The following is a 25028-nucleotide window of genomic DNA, read 5'->3' on the forward strand; positions in this document are numbered from 1 at the left end:
CTCCATGATGGTATAGTGGGAGCAGGGGTGGTGAGTAGCACTGAGGGAGCCTCTGAAAAGATGAGTAAATCATTTACTTTATGGTAAATGGGGGATATTCTATATAGGGATTGGCACTATGGTGCTGCTGCAAGTAGCAACCATTCTGTTGAATATGTTTGTCTACAGAGATTGCTTTACTGTGTGCTTTATTTTATTTGAAACACTAGTTAACAATAAATGTTGTGACAGATTTGCATAGTAAGAGTAGGAACTAGCCTATAGATATGAATTAAGTATAGCTCCTGAAAAAATATAATAATCAATTAGTTTAATTTGAAATTTCTTATCTCCTGCTCTGTTAATAGCCTGCTAGAGCCTTTAAGGAGTCTCCCCTGTTTCATTACGATTCAATTAACAGAACAGGAGATAAAAAACATCTTAAGGAGTTGAGCATCAAGGAGTTGAGATGGGAGACTGTGGGGCACATGATCTATACACTAAAACGGGTTTGTCAAGCTAAAGTTGTTATGGTGCTTATTGTGTTCTAAAACTGGAGTCACACAGATACTGAATGAAGCTTGGGAGCAGAACATCAGAGTGTCCATCACTTCATTTCAGGTCTGGATCTTAGATAATAATGTGTCCCTTTAAGGAATATATTTAGGCCTAAAAACATATGAAATTATTATAATAGATTTTAAAGAAAATAAGAGTGAAAAAAATAAAAAGACTATTTTTATTTAGTTTGTTTAGCTTGTAAATTGAGGACATTCATACAAAGCAGTGTTTTCAGCATGGGGCAAAACATTTACCCACACTGCAACACTGTTAACCTCCTGGCAGCCAGGAGAAGATGACTTCACCTAGGATGACATCCCAGTGTTAGCATAATTAGTATGATGTATTAGTGATGCATATTCTGTATATAATTAGCATAATGGATTTTCACTTTGTCTTTTTGTACGAACTGTACTCTCTCTCTGACCTAGAACACAGTAATGAGTACAGCAAGGGTGAAGTCCACACTATTTACATTGTGAACTAAGCATTGCTAAATTACTTTTTAATGTTGGTAAATAAATCAGGACATATTGAAGCTTTACACTTAAGGAATTAACCTTTATCATCACTAAGTACACTGATAATTACATTATTACTTATAAACACTGTGCCAACTAGATGGTGGTAAACCACAGTTTTCTTCCAGGAAGAGGGACTCCATGTTCTGTGAGTAGAGAATTAGTAATTAAGTAATGCATTTTTTTATTTTTATCTGCAAAAGTGGTTACCTTGGATATGATCACCATGGTGATCTTTATAAAAATATTAATTGATCGGTTGCCTAAACTTAAATTTAAATGCTGTTCTTCATACTTGCACTGGAATGGTCATAGTTAAAAGGTATGATGCCTAACACTTGCACTGATAGTTGTATATATATATATATATATATATATATATATATATATATATATATATATCCAGCCTAGACAGTACACCTCACTGTATACAGGTTCAAAAGGATTTTAGATCAGTTCCACATATAATGAATGATAACCTGTGTTAAAAAGTTGATTCAAGGTGGGGTAGAATGTGACTACAAACTCTGTGGCCTACAAATTGGTGTTCCTCTTCTATCTGTTTTTTTTTTGCAGATTATGTTCAAAGATTATATTTCTTATAAGAAGACTCACCAAACTCAATATTAAACAGTCTAAAGATATGTGAAGCACAGCAGTACAACATACATTTTAGTTTCCATTCTAATTGGAAATAATTTTGGATTTGACAATTATTTTTTTTTAAATTACCAATAGTCATTGTGATAATTTTGATCAAAATACTATGAAAGTTAAAATCAGAACCCTCATTGTATTCCCTGAAACAAGTTTTAAAATGGGATAGAGAATGATTCATCTAAATCACTTGGATATATTAAAGACATGTGGGATCAGTGACTTGTACCTCTAGAACAGTCTGGACCCAGGAATCCCGGAAAGCAATGGCAATGACCGGATATGCATTCTCCGTTGCCATTGCAGTTGGTAGAACAATCATCCATCATTTCTGTGAGTGAACAAAATAGGATGAATATTGAATAGAGTTACATTTTGAATTCATCTTTAAATGTAATATGCTGCGAGTGACTCAATTGCAGGTAAATTGCATCAAATTTCTTTTTTACACAAAAATGGATTCCTACAAGCTTTTATTCTGATGCCTTGAAAATCTGAATGACAGGACAAAAAGGTTCATATACTTTCTTTCTTGGGCACATTAAATTGCAGTGAAATTGATGTCATTATAGATGTCTGTGGTTGACATTTAAGGACATTTGTTAAATTTGCCAAATATTTTAGTTATTCAACTGTGAGACAACAAAAATCCAAATGCATTCCAACCAAATAATTTTTCGTACATAAACCTAATGAGTAATTATGAAACAGATAACTACCATTAGTAACAGATTTAGTAGTAAATGCTTATAACGTTATAACACTTTACTCGGGACTAATGTGCAGCAAAAATTGGCCTTACGCTATTAATTATTCTGATTAGACACAGTATTGATTGTTTAGCTCTTCTGAATGAATACAACTATTTCCTTTTATAAGATTATGTAAAGGGAGAATGAAGGTGAAAAAATCTTCAAATAATCTATAAACTGGACATGTAAAAAACGTAGAGTTACATTAGGTTTTTAAAATGGTTTGCCAGCTCAATTGAGAAACAATGTTGGATCTCTAAGCAGTGCATTCAATGTTTGGTGGGATTTAGCCCTAACCACATCCCAAATTTTAGGCCACAATAATTAAATTGAAAGCATAATTGATTTTTGAGAGCGAGGGCATTTCAAATCGAGTTATTGTGGTGTAAAGTTTCCAATTCACTTTAAAAACCTTTGAATTATTGCCACTTCAGTGAATAACCCAGCTATTGTTGCAGAATACAATCCATTTTCAGACTCTTAGTTATTACCTATAAAGTTATGTTCAAACACATTTTTGGGAATCAATTGTTGTGGTCGTGAAATTTACCAGTCATCTTACTTCTTTTGAAAAAATTGATGAAATACAAATATAATATACCTCCCCTGCAAACATACATTGCATGTCTGATAAGGAACATAAGGAGAATTCTCACCAATTGCTGTTGTAAGTACAAATACTTGCTCCATTTTCTTTCCATCATTGTAAAAGGCTAAATGCCAAGCACCTTGATCCATATATTCAATAAAACCAGTTTCTTGTAAAGATGCCAAAATTAGACTACGTGGTGCATGCTGGGGATTTTCTGCATTTTTTGGTTCTTGCTTCATCGAGTGCTTTCCATCCATTAGCTTTACAAAATCAAACTGCGATTATAGAAAAATTACATCTTTATTAGGCAATCTAATAAAATGCCTAGTCACTGTACTTTTAAAAATAACAATACAAACATTTAAGACACAGTTATTATTTTAAGAAACAGTAATTAAGATTTGCAATTAAGATAGAATACTTCTGCTGCTTCCTTTAAATGCTGTCACCAGCCTGAGAAATTATTCAGCCACCGTCCCTGTGACATTATTTTTTATGTCACTGGAGATTCCCTCCAGCAAGGGTAAACCCATAGGTACTGAGGAAATACTGATCAGGTCCCTCTGGTTTAAGATTAGAATTAGGATTGATACTTTTCAGTGGTTTACATAAGGGGTGTTGTTTTACTCAGGAGATGTTGCTGATTGCTGTTTGTGGAATATTATTACAGTGGCAAACATGACATTTAAAAGTTAAGCAGCAAAAAATACTGTATACTGTATGTGTAAATTTTATAAAATACATATTAATACCACAAACCTAAAAAAAATGGCTCCTCAATAAAGCTAAAAATATATCATATATCACTTGATAAGCAATTAGAATATGTCAGTTACTGAAATGCACCAAAATGCACCATAGGCCCATCTTAATATATTGCTACAGCCCTGTATTTTCAAAAATACTTGACACGTGTATGTTAAAGGGGTCATTCTGTAATCAAGAGATATAGCTGAGCAAAATTTAGTCATTTGTATTACAGTAGCACAAATCATGTTTACATAAAAAAAACATTAAATTGCTCATGTAAAAAAATTGCAATTGATGCAAAGATAACTGTACAATAAGGCTCGGAATATACCATATGGCATACCCTGTGGTACCTACTTTTGAAAATTGCATGTGTTTGTGGGGTATTGAGTCAACCTGCTATCTGCAAATGCTATCTCTAAAAGCTAAAATACATACTAAATCCCCATTGAAATTGTATTTTACTCCATGTATGTTGTGACCCGTAATTACCAAAAATAAACTGAAATTCAAGACATATTATGTGCTCTGTATATCAGGACACATAAAATAATTTATTTTAAATACATTTTTCTTAAGCTGCACTAATTATGAACACATTAACATTGCCAAAACTGTGACAAAAAAAAAAATTCATTCACATTTGTTTGTTATATGTGTATGCCCTTTTGTCTTTTAAAAATTCTGTTTGCAATATGTGTGGATGCAATAAATGTGAACATTTTAAATTGTGTTTAAGCACACTCAGCACACATGTCAAAATTGCTTGTGTGGCTAAGTACAAGACAAGAAAAATGAAGCTGTGTTATGATGCTATAACATTCTTTATGTAATAAGAATACCTAAGAATAGGAATGTATTTTCTCATCCATATACATTTGCACATCATTACGTAACTATAAAGGTTTTAATACAACTCCCCTCCCCAACCTTCCTCCCTCCTCCTTCCCAATCCTTTCTTTTCTTTTCTTTCTTTAATATTGATTCATTCAAAACTCCTTTTTTCTCTCCCCCTCCTCTCCTCCACCGAAATTTTTTTTTTCAGTATTATATCTGAATAAGATAATATTATAATGAAGTAATTGTACTGTGGTAATTATTGTATGCTGCAACTGTTTGGTTATGTAGACTGATATATATTTAACTGTATTTTGAATTCATTATATACTGCTGAATATATTGCTGATACAAATAAGATAATGATGCAATGATGTAATTCTTATTAATAATTGTTATTACTTTTGTATAATTCAACCAGATGTGTATTTTACTTAAATCTTTTTAAATTTCATTTTATAACACTAAATACGTGCTGTAAAATCTATAGATAAAAAATAATAATAATTTCAATAAAAAATATTTGAAAATAATATGTGATATATTGCATTATTTATTGTATTCTTTATTTAATATTTTCATGAATTATTTAGTAATACAACTTGTATTGTCTCACTGGCTTTATTTGGTGGCGATAGGTTTATTCAATAAAATGAATTGTAAAAATAATGCAAAAAGAAGACATTTGAAAAAATGTTCCAAGTTGATTATAGTCACAGCTATTTTCATTTTTGGATTTCTGTTTTCAATTCATTTCAGTTTGGTGCTTAATCAATAAACTTTACAGGCCCAAAAGCTTGAATTAGTAATGGACTTCCAGATGTGACTAAAGTGAGAATACAAAGTGAATTTCAAATTTAATGTCAAAATATTCGAACCAGAAAAAAAATCTCTTATTTAGCTGTGCTTTCAGTTCAGCAAATTTGTCTTTAAATTTGAAATTCATTTTGGATTCAGACTTTAGTGAATAACTCTGTATATTTTATGAACAATAACGAGATACCACATGCTACAATACTAACATTCAAATTTCATGACATTCAAATTTAAATAATGAGTTGGGTTCTCACTGAATTAATTACTTTTGCTAAAATCAGATGTGTCACTTTTCAACCAGATAAGATTATGCTAAAACAACAAAGCATCTAGCTCATTATTCCATGTTAAAAAAAAAATAATGATATATCTGTTCAAGGCTAAATATTATTTTAGCCTACAATTTATAATCATTCCATATTAATTACCTGTGTATGAGTTGGTGGTATGTTTCTTCTTCCATAAATCCCAAGCAAAGAGTCTTTAGCCAAAGAAACATTAAATTTCAAATACAGCGGGTGGTGGATTGTAATTTGGAAACGCCAGAATAAACCTGGTGGGATTGTCTGCATGATTTGTTTTCCAATATCGACTTCTCCGGAGTCTACCGCTCTTCCTCTTTGATACACTGTTTAAATAAAGTTATTGTACTGTCACTGTATTGTTCTCCAATAAAATAAATTTACATCACCTAAAATGGCACTGTCTGAACAAAGAAATAGGCGGCAGTAATTTCAATACAATCAATATACAATAAGAATGAAATAGACAAGGTTTGGAAGGGTTAAACACTTTCACTGTTTGAAAGAAAATGAGTATCCACATGTGGTGGTTGCACACATACAAATTAATATTTATGAATTAATTAGTTAAAAATATCAGTGATTTTAAAATAATTATTATGATATTATAATGTCTGCAACCCTGACAAAAAAAGCTACTGTATATTAATCAGAACCTGATATTCCCACAGTTTATCTCATTATTATTAGTAGTAAGCTAACATATTCCTCAGCATATCACAATTTTACATTGATGATATAATGTAACAAATCAATGATAAACATTGTCCCATTTGACAATGGAAAAGGGTCTTACAAGAAAACCTAATGTGAGGACCAGTGCTGTAGAGCATCTATATAGAGTTCATGTATGATATGAATGTCTGAGGGAAATCAAAATTTCATGAGAACACCTCCAGGAAACCCTAGTGGAGATGGACGAATGCCATCTCGTCGTCAAGGGAAGTCAACAAGCCTTCCAAGCATAATTTGTATCAACTATGTACAATGTTTATAAATTTTATGGTGTTGTCAGCCACCTGCTGACCCCTCTGCCCAAAGCTTTTTTTTTTTTTTTAATTCTTTATTTTATTGGTGCATGTAAAATCACATATAGCATACCATGCCACAACAGCAAGAGAATGCAGAATCAAACAACGATTTGCAATAGTCAGGCATTGGTGAAAACTTTGCACATTTTTTTTTTTTAGGGTATTATCGCTTGACACAGAGTTATATCCAAACTGAATATTAATACAAATAAGAGTAAAAAACAGGATCAGGTTAGTTAAACTAAGCAAGTTGAGGCACATTAACCCAGCCTAGACAGTTACAATAATCGTAGCCAAGTAGTTATGGGCTAATCAGGTAAGACAATTATGTAAAGTATTAGACTGAGTGTATACTGGGTCAGCATGTCTAATGTGGCGGGTCACGTTGGGGTTTACAAGCTTGCGGCGTTAAACATTTATTTCTGCAGAAGTAAGTGAATGTGGGCTTACAAGGGTAGCAGAGTTGTGTTTAAATACCTCACTTCGACAGCTAAACTAAACAAACAGACGGACAAGCAAGCAGCCACCGGAGCTGAGCCGGCTCCTGCAATATTAGGTATTAATGTTAGGCATCATAACATGGCTGGGGTGTATAGCAGAGCATGGCAAGTGGTACACGAGTGGCTGTTGCACCCTGTTGAGTCTGTGGGGTTGTAAGAGACTTTGTGCTTCACTGAGTTGGTAGTCACAGGTACTCATCCATGTGTGGTGGAATTCCCCCTGCCAGGCTCGGTGGTGGTCAGGTGAGTCCAGCGCTTGTTCTGTGTATGGGAGTCCACGTGGCCGTTACTCGCTGAGTTCATCCCTCGCCTCCTGCTCCCGGCCCCGCCGTGGGACAGCCGTTGTGGGCAGTAAGTGTCTCTCTCTTCCAGACAGCAGTGATCTGTAGTTTCCAGCAGTTAGGTTTTACCCAAAGCCCTCCGGCATGGCAGGTGATGCAGCTGCGTCTCATAGAGGCTCCTTGGTGTAGGAGCAGGTGGCACAGGGCCGCGAGCCGCCGCCATCTTGCGAGGGGGGCCTTGCGGGTTTTATGTGCCTCGATCTCCATTCGATCCAGCTCACTCCAGTGGGGACCGGGATGACCCCCCCGGTCCAAAGGGGGGGGGGAACGGGGCCGGCAAGCGAATCAGGCAGTCAGCGTGTGGTAGCAGGTAAAGGGAGACGTGGCGGCGGCCGTCCACCTCGCTCCCCTCCCGAGTAGGCCGCAGCCCCCGAAGCTCCGTGCTTCCTCTTGGGGATCGGAACTCCCGGTCTCGGGATCTGCTACCTCTCCCACAGTCGTGGGTATCTCGTAGGCTTGTTTTGTGTGCGGGAATCCGCATTAAATGTCTTTAGAGGCCCGGTGTCTCCGGAGCCTCTCCTTCATGCGACCGGTTAGCATGGCGGTCCGGCCCCGCCCCCTGCCCAAAGCTTTTTTAACTGATTTGATAAAAGTTTAGCATATATCTTTGCATCTGAATTCAAAAGAAAAAAATAATCTAAGAATTTTGTATGTTTACCAGACTTCAGGAGTGTGACAATGTGGGCAGTCAACATTTCTTTTTATTTTTAAACATTCTTTGTTTAGAGCTTTTCATCATATTTCGATGTGAACAGGGGGGTACAGAAAAGAAAAAGTAGGGGGTGTTACACATCGAGGAGAGTACTATGCGTTGAGGCCTTCATTTGGGCTGTCTGTCCCCTAGGTTGATGGGGTGGGTGTTGCTGGGGGCTTAGCTAGTGTAATTGGTGTGGGGTTGTAGTGTTGTTTCAGCTCTTTTCTGTCTGGGGTCGCCTTGGGCCATCTCATCTGTGGGTGGGGTGTGGTCATGAGTGTCTGGGTTCCTTTCATGCCTCTTCGCACCCCCATGTCCCGGCCAGCTGGGCCCACCCGCAGGGTTCATTGGGGAGTGGGAAGGGGGAGAGGGAGAGGTGGGTGGGGCAGTGGTAGGGGGCTGGTGGTTGGTGCAAGGTGCGGGGGAGGGGCTAGGGTGCATGGGGAGTGCGTTTTTGTATGCCCGTCCGGGCTGTTGTATGGTGTTATGCCCCATAGGTGTTCTTCCCCTGAATTGTCTTGCTAATTTAGCTTGTGTTAGAGTGGGAGTCTGCAGTGTGGCATCTATTTTTGTCAAGGTGGTAAGGTTGGGTGTCTCTTATGATTGCTCATGTTCTGAGCATTGAAGTGATTGATGGGTCGCTTGGCTCATGAAGTGTTTGTGTCTAGTCTTGGGTAGTTAGAGTTGCAGAGGTCCCAGGTCCTATGAAATGCTTTGTATGTGTCGTGTATCTGTGCTGTCAGTTCGTCCAGGTATTGTGTCTCTTTGATTTTGCGTATGATGGTGGAGAGCTTGGGAATGCATTGGTCTGCCCATAGTTCTGCAATTGCTTTTCTTGCTGCTAATGTTATACGGGCCACCAGTTTGTTCGTGCTCCTTGTGAGGGAGTCCACTGGTTTATTCAGTAGCATTGTCCAGGGTTGTGCTTCGAGTGGTTTGTCGATGATTTGTTCTATGAGTCGTTGTGGATGTAGGACCTGGTTTCCCCGCATAGTTTCCAGCACTGGTCGTTGGGCAATTTTTCCATTTTGTGGAGTTTGTGTGGTGTCATGTACCAGCGGAATAGGGTTTTATATGCTTGCTCTTTATGTGTAAAACATACTGTCAGTGTGTTTGTTGCTTCCCAGATGTCTGCCCAGTCTCCGGGATCCCCCGGTGGTCCAAGGTCTCTTTCCCACACTGCTATAGGCGGTCAACATTTCTGAAGCAATCGCAGACTCAAAGAGACATCCTATGTGTGACAGTAGTTGTTATATGAATTTTTTTCAGAAGTATTGAAAAACCCATTGGAACCAGGTGATTTACCTAATGGGAGATGACACAATGTCTGCTATCTCTTTGGTTGTTATAGGAGCTGCAAGAAATTCTTGGTGCTCCTCTGTCAGACCAGGTAGATCGATATTTGGCAAATTCTTACCAATTTCTTGGTCAGAGGGTTGGTGTATGTTAGCATTGTTGCTTATAATATACTTCTTTTAATAATGCATGTTTCCAGTAGATATGGGATATAGGTTTGCACCTGTCTCTTTTTCTCAATATATATGCTAATAATTTCCCTGCCTTATTATCTTGGATGTATTGAGAAGCCTGTAGTTTCTCCAAATAGTAACCTGTTTGTTTCCATATTCATTTTGTCAATCTGGTTTTTAAAAGCTTGAGTTTTTTTGCATATTAATTTCTAGAATTTAATTTAATGCGATTTGTTAGATCCTGAATAGAGATGTCCCGAACAGTTCGCCGGCGAACATAGCTTGTTCGCGGTCGCCGCGGCGGGCGAACATATGCGATGTTCGGTCCGCCCCCTATTCGTCATCATTGAGTAAACCTTGACCCTGTACCTCCCAGTCAGCAGACACATTCCAGCGAATCAGCAGCAGACCCTCCCTCCCAGACCCTCCCACCTCCAGGACGAATAGGGGGCGGACCGAACATCGCATATGTTCGCCCGCTGTGGCGACCGCGAACAAGCTATGTTCGCCGGCGAACAGTTCTCGGCGAACTGTTCGGGACATCTCTAATCCTGAACGGTTGTCAGTCATGCCATCATCTGTTTTTGGCATTTCATTTTCAAAACGGATGGTTGCTTAATAAGCAAGCCTCTAACCACTAATTTCTCCACCTACCAAATGGATGACATGGGGTGGAGTTGTTGTAAAATATCTAGAGATCTCTCCACTTAACTCCTCCATGTAGGTGTTATTCTGTAATACATTTTCATTTAGTAGCCACACCTTTAACCCCTTAAGGACACATGACATGTGTGACATGTCATGATTCCCTTTTATTCCAGAATTTTGGTCCTTAAGGGGTTAAACTCAATAGACTCTTTAACCTGCCGTATAGTCTGAGCCTGATCAGACCAGGTTTTTCCACCAATTACACATTTTTCCACTTGAGACATAAAGATCCCGTTTACGTAAAACCTATTTATTCTTGTGTTGTGAACCATTGAATTAGTGTAAATTCCTTGGACCTCAGATTTAAAGTTCTCCATATATCATATAACTTATAGCTTTCCAGCAATCTTTGGAGTTTCAGATATTGGGGTTTCACTGTATAATGTCAGGATCGGAGGCATTCATTTGGGGGTCAGTTATAAAGATGAAATCACCACACATGATGTCTGCACCCTGTCGAATCTCTGACAGTTTATTTAACATTTTGTCTAGGAAATCTTATTGATTGGTATTAGGAAAATAAAGATTTGTGACTATATATAACACTTCATTAATCTTACAAACCAAAACAAGTACCTCCCTTTTGGGTCATATACACTCCTGAGGAGGGTAAATGCCAGATATTTACTAAGCAGTATTGATCCCCCTTTGGATTTAATATTTGCTCTGGCACAATCACATGGGAAATCTTTAGGTTGAAATCTAAGTAATTGGGAACAGGAAAAGTGTAAGCATAGCATATTGATCCATTGTCTTTTTGCTTCCCTAAGGAGGCCAGATAGCCTTGGACATTGTAAAATAAATTTTTCATGTTGTTTAATTGGAAATATGTTGTGTAATGGCCAATTCTGCCTGCCATGTCATATAGTTACTTATCATCTCTCGACTTTTCTACCCTACTCCCAGAAGATAAACAAGTCAGTACTTCACTTGTGGAATCAAATATATGCTTGTTGGACAGCTTGCACTGGATTAACTAAGTAAACTACATAAACAATAACAAAAATGAAATTATCTTAAACATAAAGTAGTCCTACCAACTGTTTTGTTTGCCATGTTGGGTTGAGGCACACATTCCCTGATCTGGTTGGGGGTCTAACATTTCTAACACCAGAAAGGTGTTGGGGGGGTTGGAATTTTTTTTTTATATAGAACTTCGTGTCCAGTAGGACTGTGAGTGACTGTACCAATTTGCCCTTGCAAATGGCAGGGCCATCTTAGTAGGTCCTCTATTATTTGTCACTTAGGGTAGTGTTTTACTTAGGGTCGTTTTTCATCATTGCATCATATATATTTAAAACATTTGTATTTAAATGGTCTTGACCTAATATGACCTTGGTCTTGACCTTGTACATAGTATTTGTGTACAACAATTTGCGCATAGTAGCCAAAAAATAGTGAAAACAAATATATTGTGTATTCGCAATTTGTTTAGTTATACTTGCATGTATGATTTCAAAATCTAGAACCTATCTGTTGTTTGTCATATTATAGCACAAGCAAGAACAGCATTCCATTCCTGGTGATCCAGAAGTAATTTGCATTCTTTGCTCTTTTACACTCCGGGGATAATATGAGTGGAGTGCTGGTTATAAGATCATTTGAAAAGTATTTATCTGCCCATATCCACACATAGGACAGTATTTGTTGATCTGTTCCATATGATCTGTAGGCAATTGGGGAACCCCATCTGTTTTTCATGCTGTGGTTAGGAAGAGCCTTGGATACCAGTTTGAATGCTCTACATTTCCGCATTGTAGTTTTTTCGATAGGAAACTTTACATTTGGATGGATGCATATTCAGATGCATTCCCATTGCCTGCCCAGCTAGGATTCATGATATTTTGCACCCTAACCGGGACATCTCTCGGTGTTGCGGCAATTATGTCTTTGCCCACTCTGTGTAACTTGTCCAGCAAAAAAACAGATCCTGTGGTATGTCCAGAGTAATTGCTTTAAACTGGCCTGTTACAAAGGCTGACAGATCAGAGTAGGTAACGATTCCGGGATACCGGGCATCCGAAGACTGTTTTGTCTGAAGCAGTCCTCCAGGTCAGTAAGCTTGGACTCACATTCTCTCAGTTGCTGCTCCATCAATTGGACTTTGAATGCTAAGTTTGGGCTTCTGTGTATTCATCCATCTTAGTCTCCATGTGAGTGGTTCATGCATCTACCTCTTGGATTTCTTTAGTGATATCCTGTATGGAACTCAGAAACTTCAACAGCAGTTTGTTGAATAAGGAGTCTTATATTCTCTGTAGTGAGGGGAGGTGAAGTATCTGCAGTCTATTCTCTCAAACTGTCAGCTTCACAGACTTGGTAGTCTTTCTCCACATGCTCTGCCATTAGGGTGCTCTGCCAAACCATGAACAAGATACCCTTGTGTCTTGCTTCTTCTGTTTGCTGTGGGACATCTCCAGTAACTGTAATTGGAGTGTTTTGCAATATTAATCACTCTTTGGTTTGCTATAAATGGCTCACGTGGCCATCCTGCTTAATGACTAAATCACACCCCCTTATTTGAAGACTTTTTAAAATTTGTCATGTAATCCAATATGGCTGCCAGACCACATTACCTATGGGGTTCATATTAAAGATGACAGAACAAACTCAAACTTTATCATCACAACAATTGTAAAAAGCTTCTATTAAGCTGTTTTCATATTGTGGTCATTGTAATAGTTAATTTACATATTTGTAAATGGCTGCTAAACATGACTGATTATCCAATAGAGGTGGCCAAACATAAAAAACATGAGTGTAGTGCATGCATAGATATTGCATAAGTAAAGTACAAAGATCTCCATTTTAAATTTTATTGGAGAATTTGCATCATGATATATATCAATATGGCCACCAGACCATGTCACTTTGTAAATGGCAGGGCACACCATAACTGTTATCACAACATTATTTTTGCTATTACGTGGTTTTAATTTTACAGGTATGTTAGAAATGCACTGTCATGTTTTTAATACTCCATAGTGGCCTGACTAATTTACCCTTAATGCGGTGATTCATAAGACCATGCATATTTCAAGTGCTTAAAGCTTACATATTGATAAGTAAATTACAGAGATTTCCATTCACAGTAGACCTCTACATTTTGACAAAGTTTTATGTTTTTTTTTTTTTTTTATTTAAAATGGACGCTAACCTTTTTGACCTCAGACTCTTATATGGTCCATGACACTGATGTTACTGAAAAATCATTAGACATTAGCATGGTGCAAATTGTTTGGTTCGGAAGGACAATTTTTAATTAAATTTACATTTTGTTCATGATGTCATCCATATGACAGTTAGGCCCGGCTCAGCCCAGCCAGACATCATCCATGGAAAAAGATTTCCGAAACATTCAAATATTCAAGAATAACCAGCTACAACATTGCCTAGCCTGCTGACTGAACAATATCAGGCATTTTTTATAATGCCAATTTTGAGTTTTTAATTAGACCACAATTTGTAAAACATTTTGAAAACTTTCTGAGGCATAATGGCTCATAATATCATTTAGAAAGATAATTTAATGCTGCAGATTGTAATTAAAAACACTTTTTCTTAAAGCATGTTAACAGAAGAAATAAAGAGAGAACTGTGATAAACTGAAGAAAACCATGGAAACAAAGCGTATTTCATAACTTCTCACTATTTCTGTAAGCACTCTCATGGGGTAAACCGTGTCATAATGCAAAACCAAGATTGTAAGTTTGCTTCTATTAATTGTTGTTGTATTTCTTGGTTGCAGTTCTGGCTAACTTGTTTCTTTAATTAGCTCCTCTGATTTTCTGTTGGATCCATGTCAGGGCTGTTACCTAGCCATTTTAGTTGTGCAATATAATTTTCCTGAAATCACTTTTTGAATGCAGCAGCAACATGACAAGGATCTGAATCCAGTTGAAATACAAAGGCGTCATTATCCTTGAAAAGATCACATGCCAAAGAAGCATGTGCAGAAAAACAAAGCTTTCAGTCTGTAGTGTGAGTGTTCATGTTTCCATGTTTGAAAAAAAAAAAAAAAAACAGTCTATTTGCTTATACCAACTGCATCTGTGGAGGTAGCAGATGGCCACACTGCAAGACTCTACAAGACAGGGTGAAACCAAACCAATGTCATCATTATCAGATATATTACCACCAGCATCACCAAGACCTGACATTGTGGACACTACTTTGGTACTCTACTACACCTCTTCAGTAAAAAGTGGCTGTGGTAGAGGCCACAAAGTATGCTATGCTGAGCTCAACTTTAGTTACTTCTTGAGGATCTAAAAGAAAGTCTGAGACTCGAACCAGCTCTTGTAGACAGAACTTCAATGATTGTTTTAAAAAAAAAGAGTTGCTGCTAGGTGGATTTGCCAGTACTGTAATGTTGTTGTTGTCCTTGACTTTTAAAAAGACTACACTGCACACAGCACAGTACACAGTGCTCTGAACACAGTGCTTGCACAATTGCACAGCACAAACTGGACTGAACACATTCCTAAAAAAATTACTTTCTTTCTACAAACAGTTAACAGTAAAAGAGCTGTCAAACTCAACATCAATGAATTAAATTTGCTGTAAGTAGCAGTGGTTAGGAACAGCAGTAATCAGTAACCAGCATTCTCAAACTAGGATCAATTAAGGAATTATTTCATAGATCTATCTGTCTTTCTATCTACAAACCAAAGTTTGTCTAAGTGGCACTGTAGGTACTGTGCCACTGGCACCTAGGCAGTCTCATAATACAATCAATGACTCAAAATTAGTGTATATAACACTGGCAGAAGCAAGGCAGGTACAGCAGCAACCTAAGCCGAAGCTATCTCACACTATGATACAGGCTATAACCAAGTCCCACACATGCACAGCAATGATAAAATACGCAATCACTGGTTTGTCTCCCTCAAGAATTGAAGTCAAGGTGTCTGGAGGAATCCTGCTTGGAAATATACAGATATTTTACTGCTCCTCTCTTTTAACCCAGTGTACACTTCGTGCCTAGAGCTATATATATATATATATATGTGCCCAAAACTAATCTGTTTAACGATTACCCCTCATACTTTGCTAGACTTGTTGAATCTACACACTGGTCAAAATACAACATCTGGAGCAGGGATTTAACACTTACATATCAAGATATAAAAGTCAACCCTAGGTGAGAGACTGTACAATGACATAATTCATGTACTTATCTATACCCCAGTGCTTGGAACAATTCATATCTGCAGTGATTTTACAAAGAACAATTTTGAAAGGATTGTGTGAAGCAAGCGAGTAAGCGATGGAGTGTTTTTAATCTGTTTTGTATTAAATATTAAGGAATCAGTCAATGTCTTGCTGAGCTTTGCAATGAATGAGCATACAGGCTCTATAATCCATAGTGTCATTAATGTCAGACTTTATACAGATTATGCATTAATGTTTTATGTTGTGATTAAGTTTAACCATTAGTAAAGCAAACTTTATTATTTGAATGTCTCAAATAGGCTGTGTCATTAAAATAAATATTTTGGAAATGTAATTTAAGCAACCTTATGTATACTTTTGTATCTTATTTAATGCATTGTATTTGTACTTTATTGTATCTATCTATTCATCTGGTTTTTAGTTTTTTTCCTTTGCAATGTTCTGCTAAAGAAAGCTCATAAAATGGTTTCTCTGCAAGAATGTAGCTCTTTTATTGCGGTTTCTTAGGGTATTCTCATATGAACTTATAAAATGCTTAATAAAAATTCCACTTATTTTCACATCGATTTTTGACTCCTTGTGTGATTCTGATGTCTTTTTGTTCTGTCATAAACTTTACTGCTCTAATCTGTTATTATTAAAAATATTGCAAAATAAATCCAAAATATTTAACCTTTTAAGGAACAGAAAATGTTAGCATTTCCTATACACATTAAAGGTGTAGTATACTATCCTTAGCTTTTATGTCACTTTACCCCACTCCCTCTAGCATGTAAGCTCATTGAGCAGGGTCCTCAACCCCTCTGTTCCTGTGTGTCCAACTTGTCTGGTTACAACTACATGTTTGTTCGTCCACCCACTGTAAAGCGCTGCGGAATTTGTTGGCGCTATGTAAATAATAACATAATAATAATAATAATAATAATAATCTTTTTGATGTGATGAATCAGTAGAAATAATTTGTGGTATAAAAAACTTTCCCTATGGATTAAAAAGGAAGTTTTAAAATAAGGAATGTGTACTTGTGATGACTTACATGACTGTTTACTTATTTTAATAAAGTAATATTCTCTGAAATTATCCAAGTGTCTCAACCTTAAGAGGGCTGGCAAGGGTGGCGAGGGGGTTGTAGGCTACAGCTTCACAGCATTACTCTACTGCTGATTAAAAAACAAAAGGAGGTACATTGGAATGCCTGCTAGCAGAGTACTGAAGGAAATGTACAATATCCTTGCTACCCAAGCAGTGCTTGGATTTGTGCCTAGGTGGGGGAAGCAGGATTTGAGATTTGGATAGGCTCACTGGGATATTTCATAGTATACTGCAGCATATGAGCTGACCAGGATGTCAGGTTATGATGAATATATATGGCTTCCCTGGAAGCAATCGCAAATGTCCATTACTGATGTAGGTAACCGGCATCTTTTAATCCTGCATGACTCCAGTTATCAAAGATGCATCATAACTATTTGTGTTTCTTGCACAGGTTATGATGTATAAAGCTATTTGTTCCCAATGTTCCTTCATTCTGTGAAAGGTTGTGAAAATGCAGAATTTGATAGATCGAGCTCTTTTTTTCAACCTATAATATGATATATATTTTCTGTTAATTGTAGCAGCAGTGATTTGCAAGGCTCAGTGCATCTATTAAGTTTGTTCAACCTCTATCTATTGTCTGTACTTTATCTAGCTCATCAGGTTTTTGTGTGGGATTTCATATACATTATATATATATAGATTTTGTAACCACATCTCCCATAATGCTTTGCCAGCAGATGTAGTCCACAGGATACAGAAGGTTGCCTACCCTTAATCTAAGGCTACCTCAGTCAAATAAACTGCCATGGTGACACTATGATGTGACCTGATTTTACGTAATTGTGTTGACTAGATTTATACAACAAAATAAAGATTGTTCGAGTTGTGGTGGAAACTCTCCTGTGAATGCTATACCATATACTGTGTACTATGGACTATTTACTATGTACTGCACACTATGAGTTTGACTGCTCACTTGTCTGGAAGTCGGGACATGCAATAAACTGCAAGCCTTACTATCAAGGAGAGTGCAGAACTCAAGAATAGAGTCATGATTATTATATAAAAAGGTATCCATTTCCAATTGTTTACCTTTTCTTGTTACCTCAGTCAAGTACCTCAGTTCAAAGTAGAAATACTTAACAGGACACTAGTCACCAAAACAGATTTAGTTTCATGAAGCAGTTTTGTAGTTTTTGTGTATAGATCATGCCTCTGCAGTTTCACTGCTCAATTCACTTTCATTAGGAGTTATTTTCTGTTTATGCAGCATTAACCACACCTCCCCTGGCTGTGACTGACACAGCCTGCATGTAAAAAGATGGTTTAATTTTCAACCAGATGTAATTTACTTTAAAAGTTTGTATCTCCTTCTCTGTAATGTTAACTTTAATTATACGCAGGAGGCTCTTACTGGGTCTAGCAGGCTATTAACAGTCCATAAGATAAGAAATTCTAATTTAAACAGAATTTGCAATACAGGAAGTGTAAACATGGTTATGCTAAAGGTTAGATCTGAAGTGGAACGCAACTGTAGAATGATTTAAACAATGGATTTCCTGAGATGAAGGAACAGAAATATATATTTGGATACATTTAGAACAAGTCCTGTAGCTTTAAGGAAATTCCAGTTAGATAAATAATAGCAGGAAGTGTTTCAAGCAGAGTAGTAGTTGCAGCAGTTAATTAAACTGGTTAAGACAAAAACAGTCCAATATATTAGTAAACTCCAAATAGGTATTTAGTTGCTGAAAGCAGAGACAGTAACAGAAATGTAGCAACAATGTATTGGAATTACAAAGAAGGTTTACACAATCCAATTAAATACTGCTGAATGTGAAGTGACGTAATACTTAAGGTTTCTTGGGAACGAGTTCCAATTCTGATTGCAGCTTCCTATAATGTGAAATCTGTGGGAAAATAATTCCTGTTCGTTGCTCAGAAGCAATAGGAGAACTTTAAACAATCTGTGGTCAAGGTAAGGAGAAAGGAGATCAGCAGTAAAACAGTCCAGGTTCGGTACACATAGAAAGAAGTTCTAGAGCAAGTTATGTAGCTGGTCAGAAGTTCTTTGACGAAACCTCAATAATTACCAAGCGTTTTGAAACTGGCACAGCTTCCCTATAATGCATGAGGAAGCCGCGTCAGAGAAGGGGGCGTGGTGTTTGTCCGTCTACCCGGAAGTGGCAGAATCGGAATTGCGGAGGATCTGACAGGTAAGTCCTGACAAACATTAGATGACTCTTTACAGGCAGTGTTTACGAAGGCTAGGTAAATCACATGCAGCAAAGGTTTGACTAGGGCTGCATAAACAAAATGATTTAACTCCTAAACGGCAGAGAATTGTGCAGTGAGACTGCAGGCGCATGATCTATACACCACAACCGCTTCATTAAGCTAAAGTGAACCTTTAAGCAAGATGAACTTATGAAAGATGAATTATGAAAGTTAAGCAATGAATTATACGTATTAATGGGCAGAAATTTCAAGCAATGCTTGCTAGAATTTTAAATTTTGTGTCTTACAAAAATAAATAAAGTACAAAACAAACATGAAAAAAATCTAAATAGGTGGTGGTCTTACAGTCCTATGTGAAGGAAATGGTTCTTTAATGCTTTCACTTATATCACAGGTGAGTATATGGTATATCTCCAGTGGTTTTAGAACTACAACTTGCATGATACTTTGTCATTCTAAATGTTGGTATCATGGGCATCATGGGAGTTGTAGTTCAACATCAGTAGATCACCATTTGGGCTCCCCTGATGTAGATCATTATGCTACAAATAGCACATCCACTGAGATGGTTGGTTTCTAGAACGATGTCTGAACATTTCTAATTACAAATCTAGGACAGTGCAGGTTTGTTGTGGTTGGAGAGATCTATTACAATTTTATTTTGCCTTTATTAGCAAAAGCAATACTTTTTTGATAGCTCACTTAGAGGTTTCCTATATCTATTTTGTAATTAAATACCTAGATATAGATTACACATTGTTACAAGGGACATTAACCAAAATGTTTTTTTTTGTTTCAGTATCATTCTAATGTCTTTCATGTAAATCAAGAATTATTGCAGAAAAATTTGTTTCATTAAGATTTTCTAATAATGGATTTTCTAATAATGGAATTGAACACTGCACTGAAATAATCTCTGCAGAATCAGGGGAGCTGACAATGTAAAAATGACTATCTGTGATTCTTTTCAGTCAGTAATTTGTTACATTGCAGACATGTCCACCAAGCGTTCATCTGATCTTATGTTAGCTTCCTTGGCTTTCCAGTGAAAGTTAATATGTTCTCTTTAAGATCTCCGTTACTGAATTCATTAACAAACCAATTAAGTTATTGATTAAACTAATGGGTAGGGTTATTTAGTACACTCCATAGCATTTTAAAATATGTATCTGTCTTTTCCTGTAATTAAGTTTAATTTCCATGTTAGCCGCACTATGAAAGTAGAATGTATTAGTGTACTCTGGCATAAACATGCAATTCTAGTAAATATATCATTAGGTTTGTATTGTTTCTTTCTTAAAGGTACCATGCAACACAGAAGGTGACTGCCGGGACTGGAATTCAGAACAGGCTTGGCTTTTAAAAACACAGCAATTTGAAAATGCAACCTGTCAAGGTTACTAAGAGACCCAACACTCAGTGTGTAATAGACTACTAAGAATGAATGGAAACTGAATCTTAGAGTGGCTGGGCTTTCCTTTAAAGAGACAGAGAATGGTCAGGAACAAGCCAGAGTCTGGGAAGTCAGAAATCAGAAATAGTGAGGTACAAAAGCCTAGTAAAAGAGTATAGAAAGGAGAATAGTTGAGATCAAAATACTAGAAATATAAAGAGAGAATATAAATACACAGGCCAAGGTGGCTAGAAATGGAAACAGAAAAGATTCAACCATATTCTATTAAAGAACTGTTATGGCTGCCTTTAAATGGATGCCCCAAGGCTGAACACATGTTTCCTTCAACCAAGATTACCCTCAAGGCGTGGAATATTCTTTTTAGTAGTGTTAGACCATCCTCCAGTTTAACACGAGCAATGCCATTATCAATTCTAAATCATTACTTTCCCCCTCTAGATCTGACTTTTTGGCACTCCCATTCTATATATAATTTGGATACTTTCTTTTCAGGGAATTCCCTTTTAAAATTTGATCAATTTAAAGAAAATTTTGATTTGGAAATTCTATATTACCAAAATATACTCTAATAACAGACAACTTGAAAGAAAATGTTGAAATATTAGAATTGGGTAAAGGAAATAAATCATTAAAAATGTAAAATTTAGAAAAAATGTATCTCCTTAATGCAAATCGTAATCGTATTTTGCTATTCCCATATTTCTCCTAGGCCCACATCTAAATGATCGTTTATGGAATAATGGGAAAGAGATTTGGGAGTTCAATATGAACTGGAGAATTGGATACATTTTATGCTCGCCTTGAGAGGTATCACGCAGTGTGCTAGTCATCATGAGAATCATTTAAAAATTCTCCATTGTTGGTACCTGGTTCCATCACACATTCACAAAATAAAACCTAAAGTCCTCTAAAGACAGATGTTGGAGGGAGTGTGATGAGATGGGTACCATGTCACACATTTGGTGGTATTGCCCTAAATTCGCTCGATTCTGGAGTGATATTCATAAGCTTATTAAGACTGTTGACCCAAATATTACCATCTTTACATCGGATGGTTCGGGTTCTTTAAAAAAAATTCAAGAATCTGTTAGTAAAGTAGACAGAGTAGTCATAGAACATATTCTTATAGCTGCCACATCCTCCTTACCCAGATATTGGAAATCCCCAGCTATGGCCTCTGTAGTTGATGTACTAAAGTTAGAAAACAAATCGTATGAGATGGCTATTAGACAGCCATCTTTATTATGGGATCAGTTTCATTACTTCTGGACTGAGTGGAAAAACAAGGTTAAAAACCTTATCATTTATAATTCAAGATATTCAAACTGTAAATTATTAGTAGGACAAACTTGTTTATGTGTTTTACATAGATATATTATAATTATTTTATTATCATCCATAAAAATCCGAATTTTTATGTGTTTTACATAGATATATTATAATTATTTTATTATCATCCATAAAAATCCGAATTTTTATGTGTTTTACATAGATATATTATAATTATTTTATTATCATCCATAAAAATCAGAATTTTTATTATTGTTCATTGAATTATTGCCATTTTAATTTTATTATAATATTAAATACCTAATAAAAACTATTTGAAAAGAAAATATTACGTGCTTTTAGGAACCAAATATAGAACCACAACAGGGCAAGGACCTAAGCCTTTACCACCTGTTTATAATATAGCTTTTTAATGGGAAAGGTTCCACTTTGTATGCTGGATGTCCCCAGGTTGTGCCAATGCCTGGGTAACAAAAGGTACCCTGATATAACCACGTTTAATAATTTATTGAAATAATTTAAGAAAGTACCCTGTTTGGTTCAAAATGTTGATCATTCTGCATGATGAATTTAAAAACGTTTGTATTGCAATGTGGGATATATACATATAATGTGGGATATACTATGTATATATATATATATATATATATATATATATATATATATATATATATATATATTGAAAAGACCATTAAAGACCACTATGACAGCCATTTCAGGAGCACTGACTTTGAAGAAGTCATGATATAATTAAGAAATTTACCATATATATTAGCAAAGCAGTGGTGAAAAGTGATGCCTAGCGTATGTTTTCATATTTGATATTGACTAAAACAAGATTTTCAGCTTTCCTGGTAACATGCTAGTTGGCTTATTAACATAAATCGCCATCTATTTGGTGTCTTGGGGCTGTATAAGGGCAGCAAATGCCAAAATTGTGTGGAGAACTATGCTAATACATTCTAACAATTTAACCACAAGACGTTAAAACATCTTCATATTTTGCCATCTGTTGCAATTCATGGAGCATGATCCTTTCTGTAATGGGATTTGGTGATAGCTCCTAACATGTCTCACAGGCATTCCATTAGAGCCATTGAGATGTTTACAAAATAAGCACATAAATGATAAGCACATACACTAAACTAGATGCTTACAAACATGTAATTAGCAACACATGCATGCAGTATTGTAGAATCAAATTCTTCTAATTAGCCACATGCACATATACGTATTCATAAATAGCCACATAAACAAATCTAATCAGCCTTACATTAACACACATACATAGACATATACTGACAAAAAAAAAAAAACGGACACTATTTTATATATATATATATTTAGAATCCATACAGACACATAATAGTACTCATATAGACAGGCATTCAGACTAGCAGGCACACATGAACAGACATACGTACACACAGGCATATGCCCACATACACACACTAGCACCCACACATACACAAACAAATGTGGCAGTATCTTTGCCCAAGACACAGCTTGCAATGCTTGACACAAAGATATTTCACAGTAAGAGCTGGTCAGATTCTGTAGCGATATCCACTGAGACCCAAAAGGTGATTCTGGCTAGAGATAAATGTTAACCATAATTTATGTTGTAGTCTATGTTTGTACAAAATATTTTTAGAATGCTAAAACCTGCCAACACCCACCTTCTGGCAAATTCTCAAGCATCCGCAGCACATCCAACATAATTGTATGTTGTTTGACATATGGTTGGTTTCTGGAATATTTACTCCAGTCTTATTACATAATAAATGTATCCATATGCATGTTTGTTTCACTAAACTCCTGTCTGTCTCTCTTTTCTACCGTAGAATATTGTTATAGTTGCAGAAGCTGCGTTATGATTAATAGTTATCAGTTGAATTGAACATTCACAGCCAGGGAAGTGTAACTCTGCAGACGTTAATAGAATATGCTATGTATGACATTAATCATTTCCAAATGGTTAAATACTGCATTGATTTACACATTTGTACAATGCCAGATGCATCTTTAAAAAAAATGACATTTCAAATATGTCAGTTACCATGTACAGTCAGATTTTATAAGCTTAATTAGGATTTCAGGACAGGATTTCAGGACAATTTTACTTAAACAAATATATTAAATAAAACCACTTGTTTGATCATAGGAGCAAGTATGTCCTTATTCAGAAATATATTATGGAAGACACAATAGGATCATATGCTCAAACCAATGAAACCAGAGATTTTCTTAAATTAAGCAGTAAACGTTTATTTTAACTTGTGCATCATTACATTTTAGATATGTTCTCAATTTTTCGCAAAATTAGAAAATGTATCAGGAGGTCCAATTTAGGCCAAATGCTGATTTGGCCCTGGAGATTTTTGATGCTGAAAACCTAATGAGGGAATAAAATCAGGCAATCCAAAAGGTATATATATATATTATATATATAACAGTTGTAGCCATATCCAATTACGCCACACAAAAGGGAAAAATATCCTTCTTGATGCTATAAGGATAAAATATGATTTCATCTTGGACCAACAGCCTGTTCACCTACATATTATTTACATTGTTAAATGTTCTACTTTTGCAAAAAATAATCTAGGCTTTTAAAAAAAAATATCTGTTGAATCTGATAACACAACCTCTTTAGGTAAACAATTAACACCAGGTCCCCACCCATGACTGACGGGTGGGGACCCTAATTAATTAAAGGGGGGACCTAATGTTCCCATTATCCCCACCCATGAGCGGCAGGTGGGGACCCTAAATAAATAAATAATGGGTGGGACCATATGTTCCCCCCAGGTCCCCACCCATGACCGGTGGGTGGTGACCACAAATAATAACGTGACTAGGGGTCCCCAAGCCCCAATAAAATTACCCTACTTACCCCCTCACCCTCATAATAGTGAGGGGCGGGCAATAAACTAACCCTGCAAAAGAAAATGTCATACTTACCATTTGATGCCTTCTTTCTTCTTTTCTTTCTTCAGCCCCAAAAAAGGCCAAATTAAAATCTATAATACGCGTTGCAACTGTTAAAATAAAATAAAAAACGAGCGCCGAAAAAAAAAACACGCCCCCCCTCCCCCTCCCCAAAACCCTGATGGTGAAAAAATAATCCATCTTCACCCAGCGAGGGCACAGTGCAGAATGAGCTCTGCAGGGCAGGGAAAGGCTTATAAAACCTTCCCACGTCCTGCAATTAGGTTCAGAGCGGTCTGATTGGTTGGTTTAAGCCAACCAATCAGCGTGCTCTGACAGGTAAATGAAGAGACTGACAAATAAGTCTCTACATTTACCTGTCACAGGACTCTGATTGGTTGGCTTGAAACCAACCAATCAGTGTGCTCTGTG

General features: G+C 36.4%; 1 protein-coding gene across 1 annotated transcript in view; it reads right to left on the reverse strand.

The window, feature by feature from the left end:
• The window catches only part of TENM1 (teneurin transmembrane protein 1), a 642971-nt gene that overhangs the window by 232528 nt on the left and 385415 nt on the right, over positions 1-25028 (reverse strand). Inside the window, exons 9-11 of the mRNA XM_063432113.1 lie at positions 5894-6093; positions 3127-3337; positions 1948-2049 (exon numbers count right to left, since the gene is read on the reverse strand). Coding sequence (XP_063288183.1) covers positions 1948-2049; positions 3127-3337; positions 5894-6093 — 513 coding nt within the window. The remainder of the gene's footprint in view (positions 1-1947; positions 2050-3126; positions 3338-5893; positions 6094-25028) is intronic.

The sequence above is a fragment of the Pelobates fuscus genome, chromosome 9 (assembly GCF_036172605.1).
Source record: "Pelobates fuscus isolate aPelFus1 chromosome 9, aPelFus1.pri, whole genome shotgun sequence".
NCBI classification, from domain to species: domain Eukaryota; kingdom Metazoa; phylum Chordata; class Amphibia; order Anura; family Pelobatidae; genus Pelobates; species Pelobates fuscus.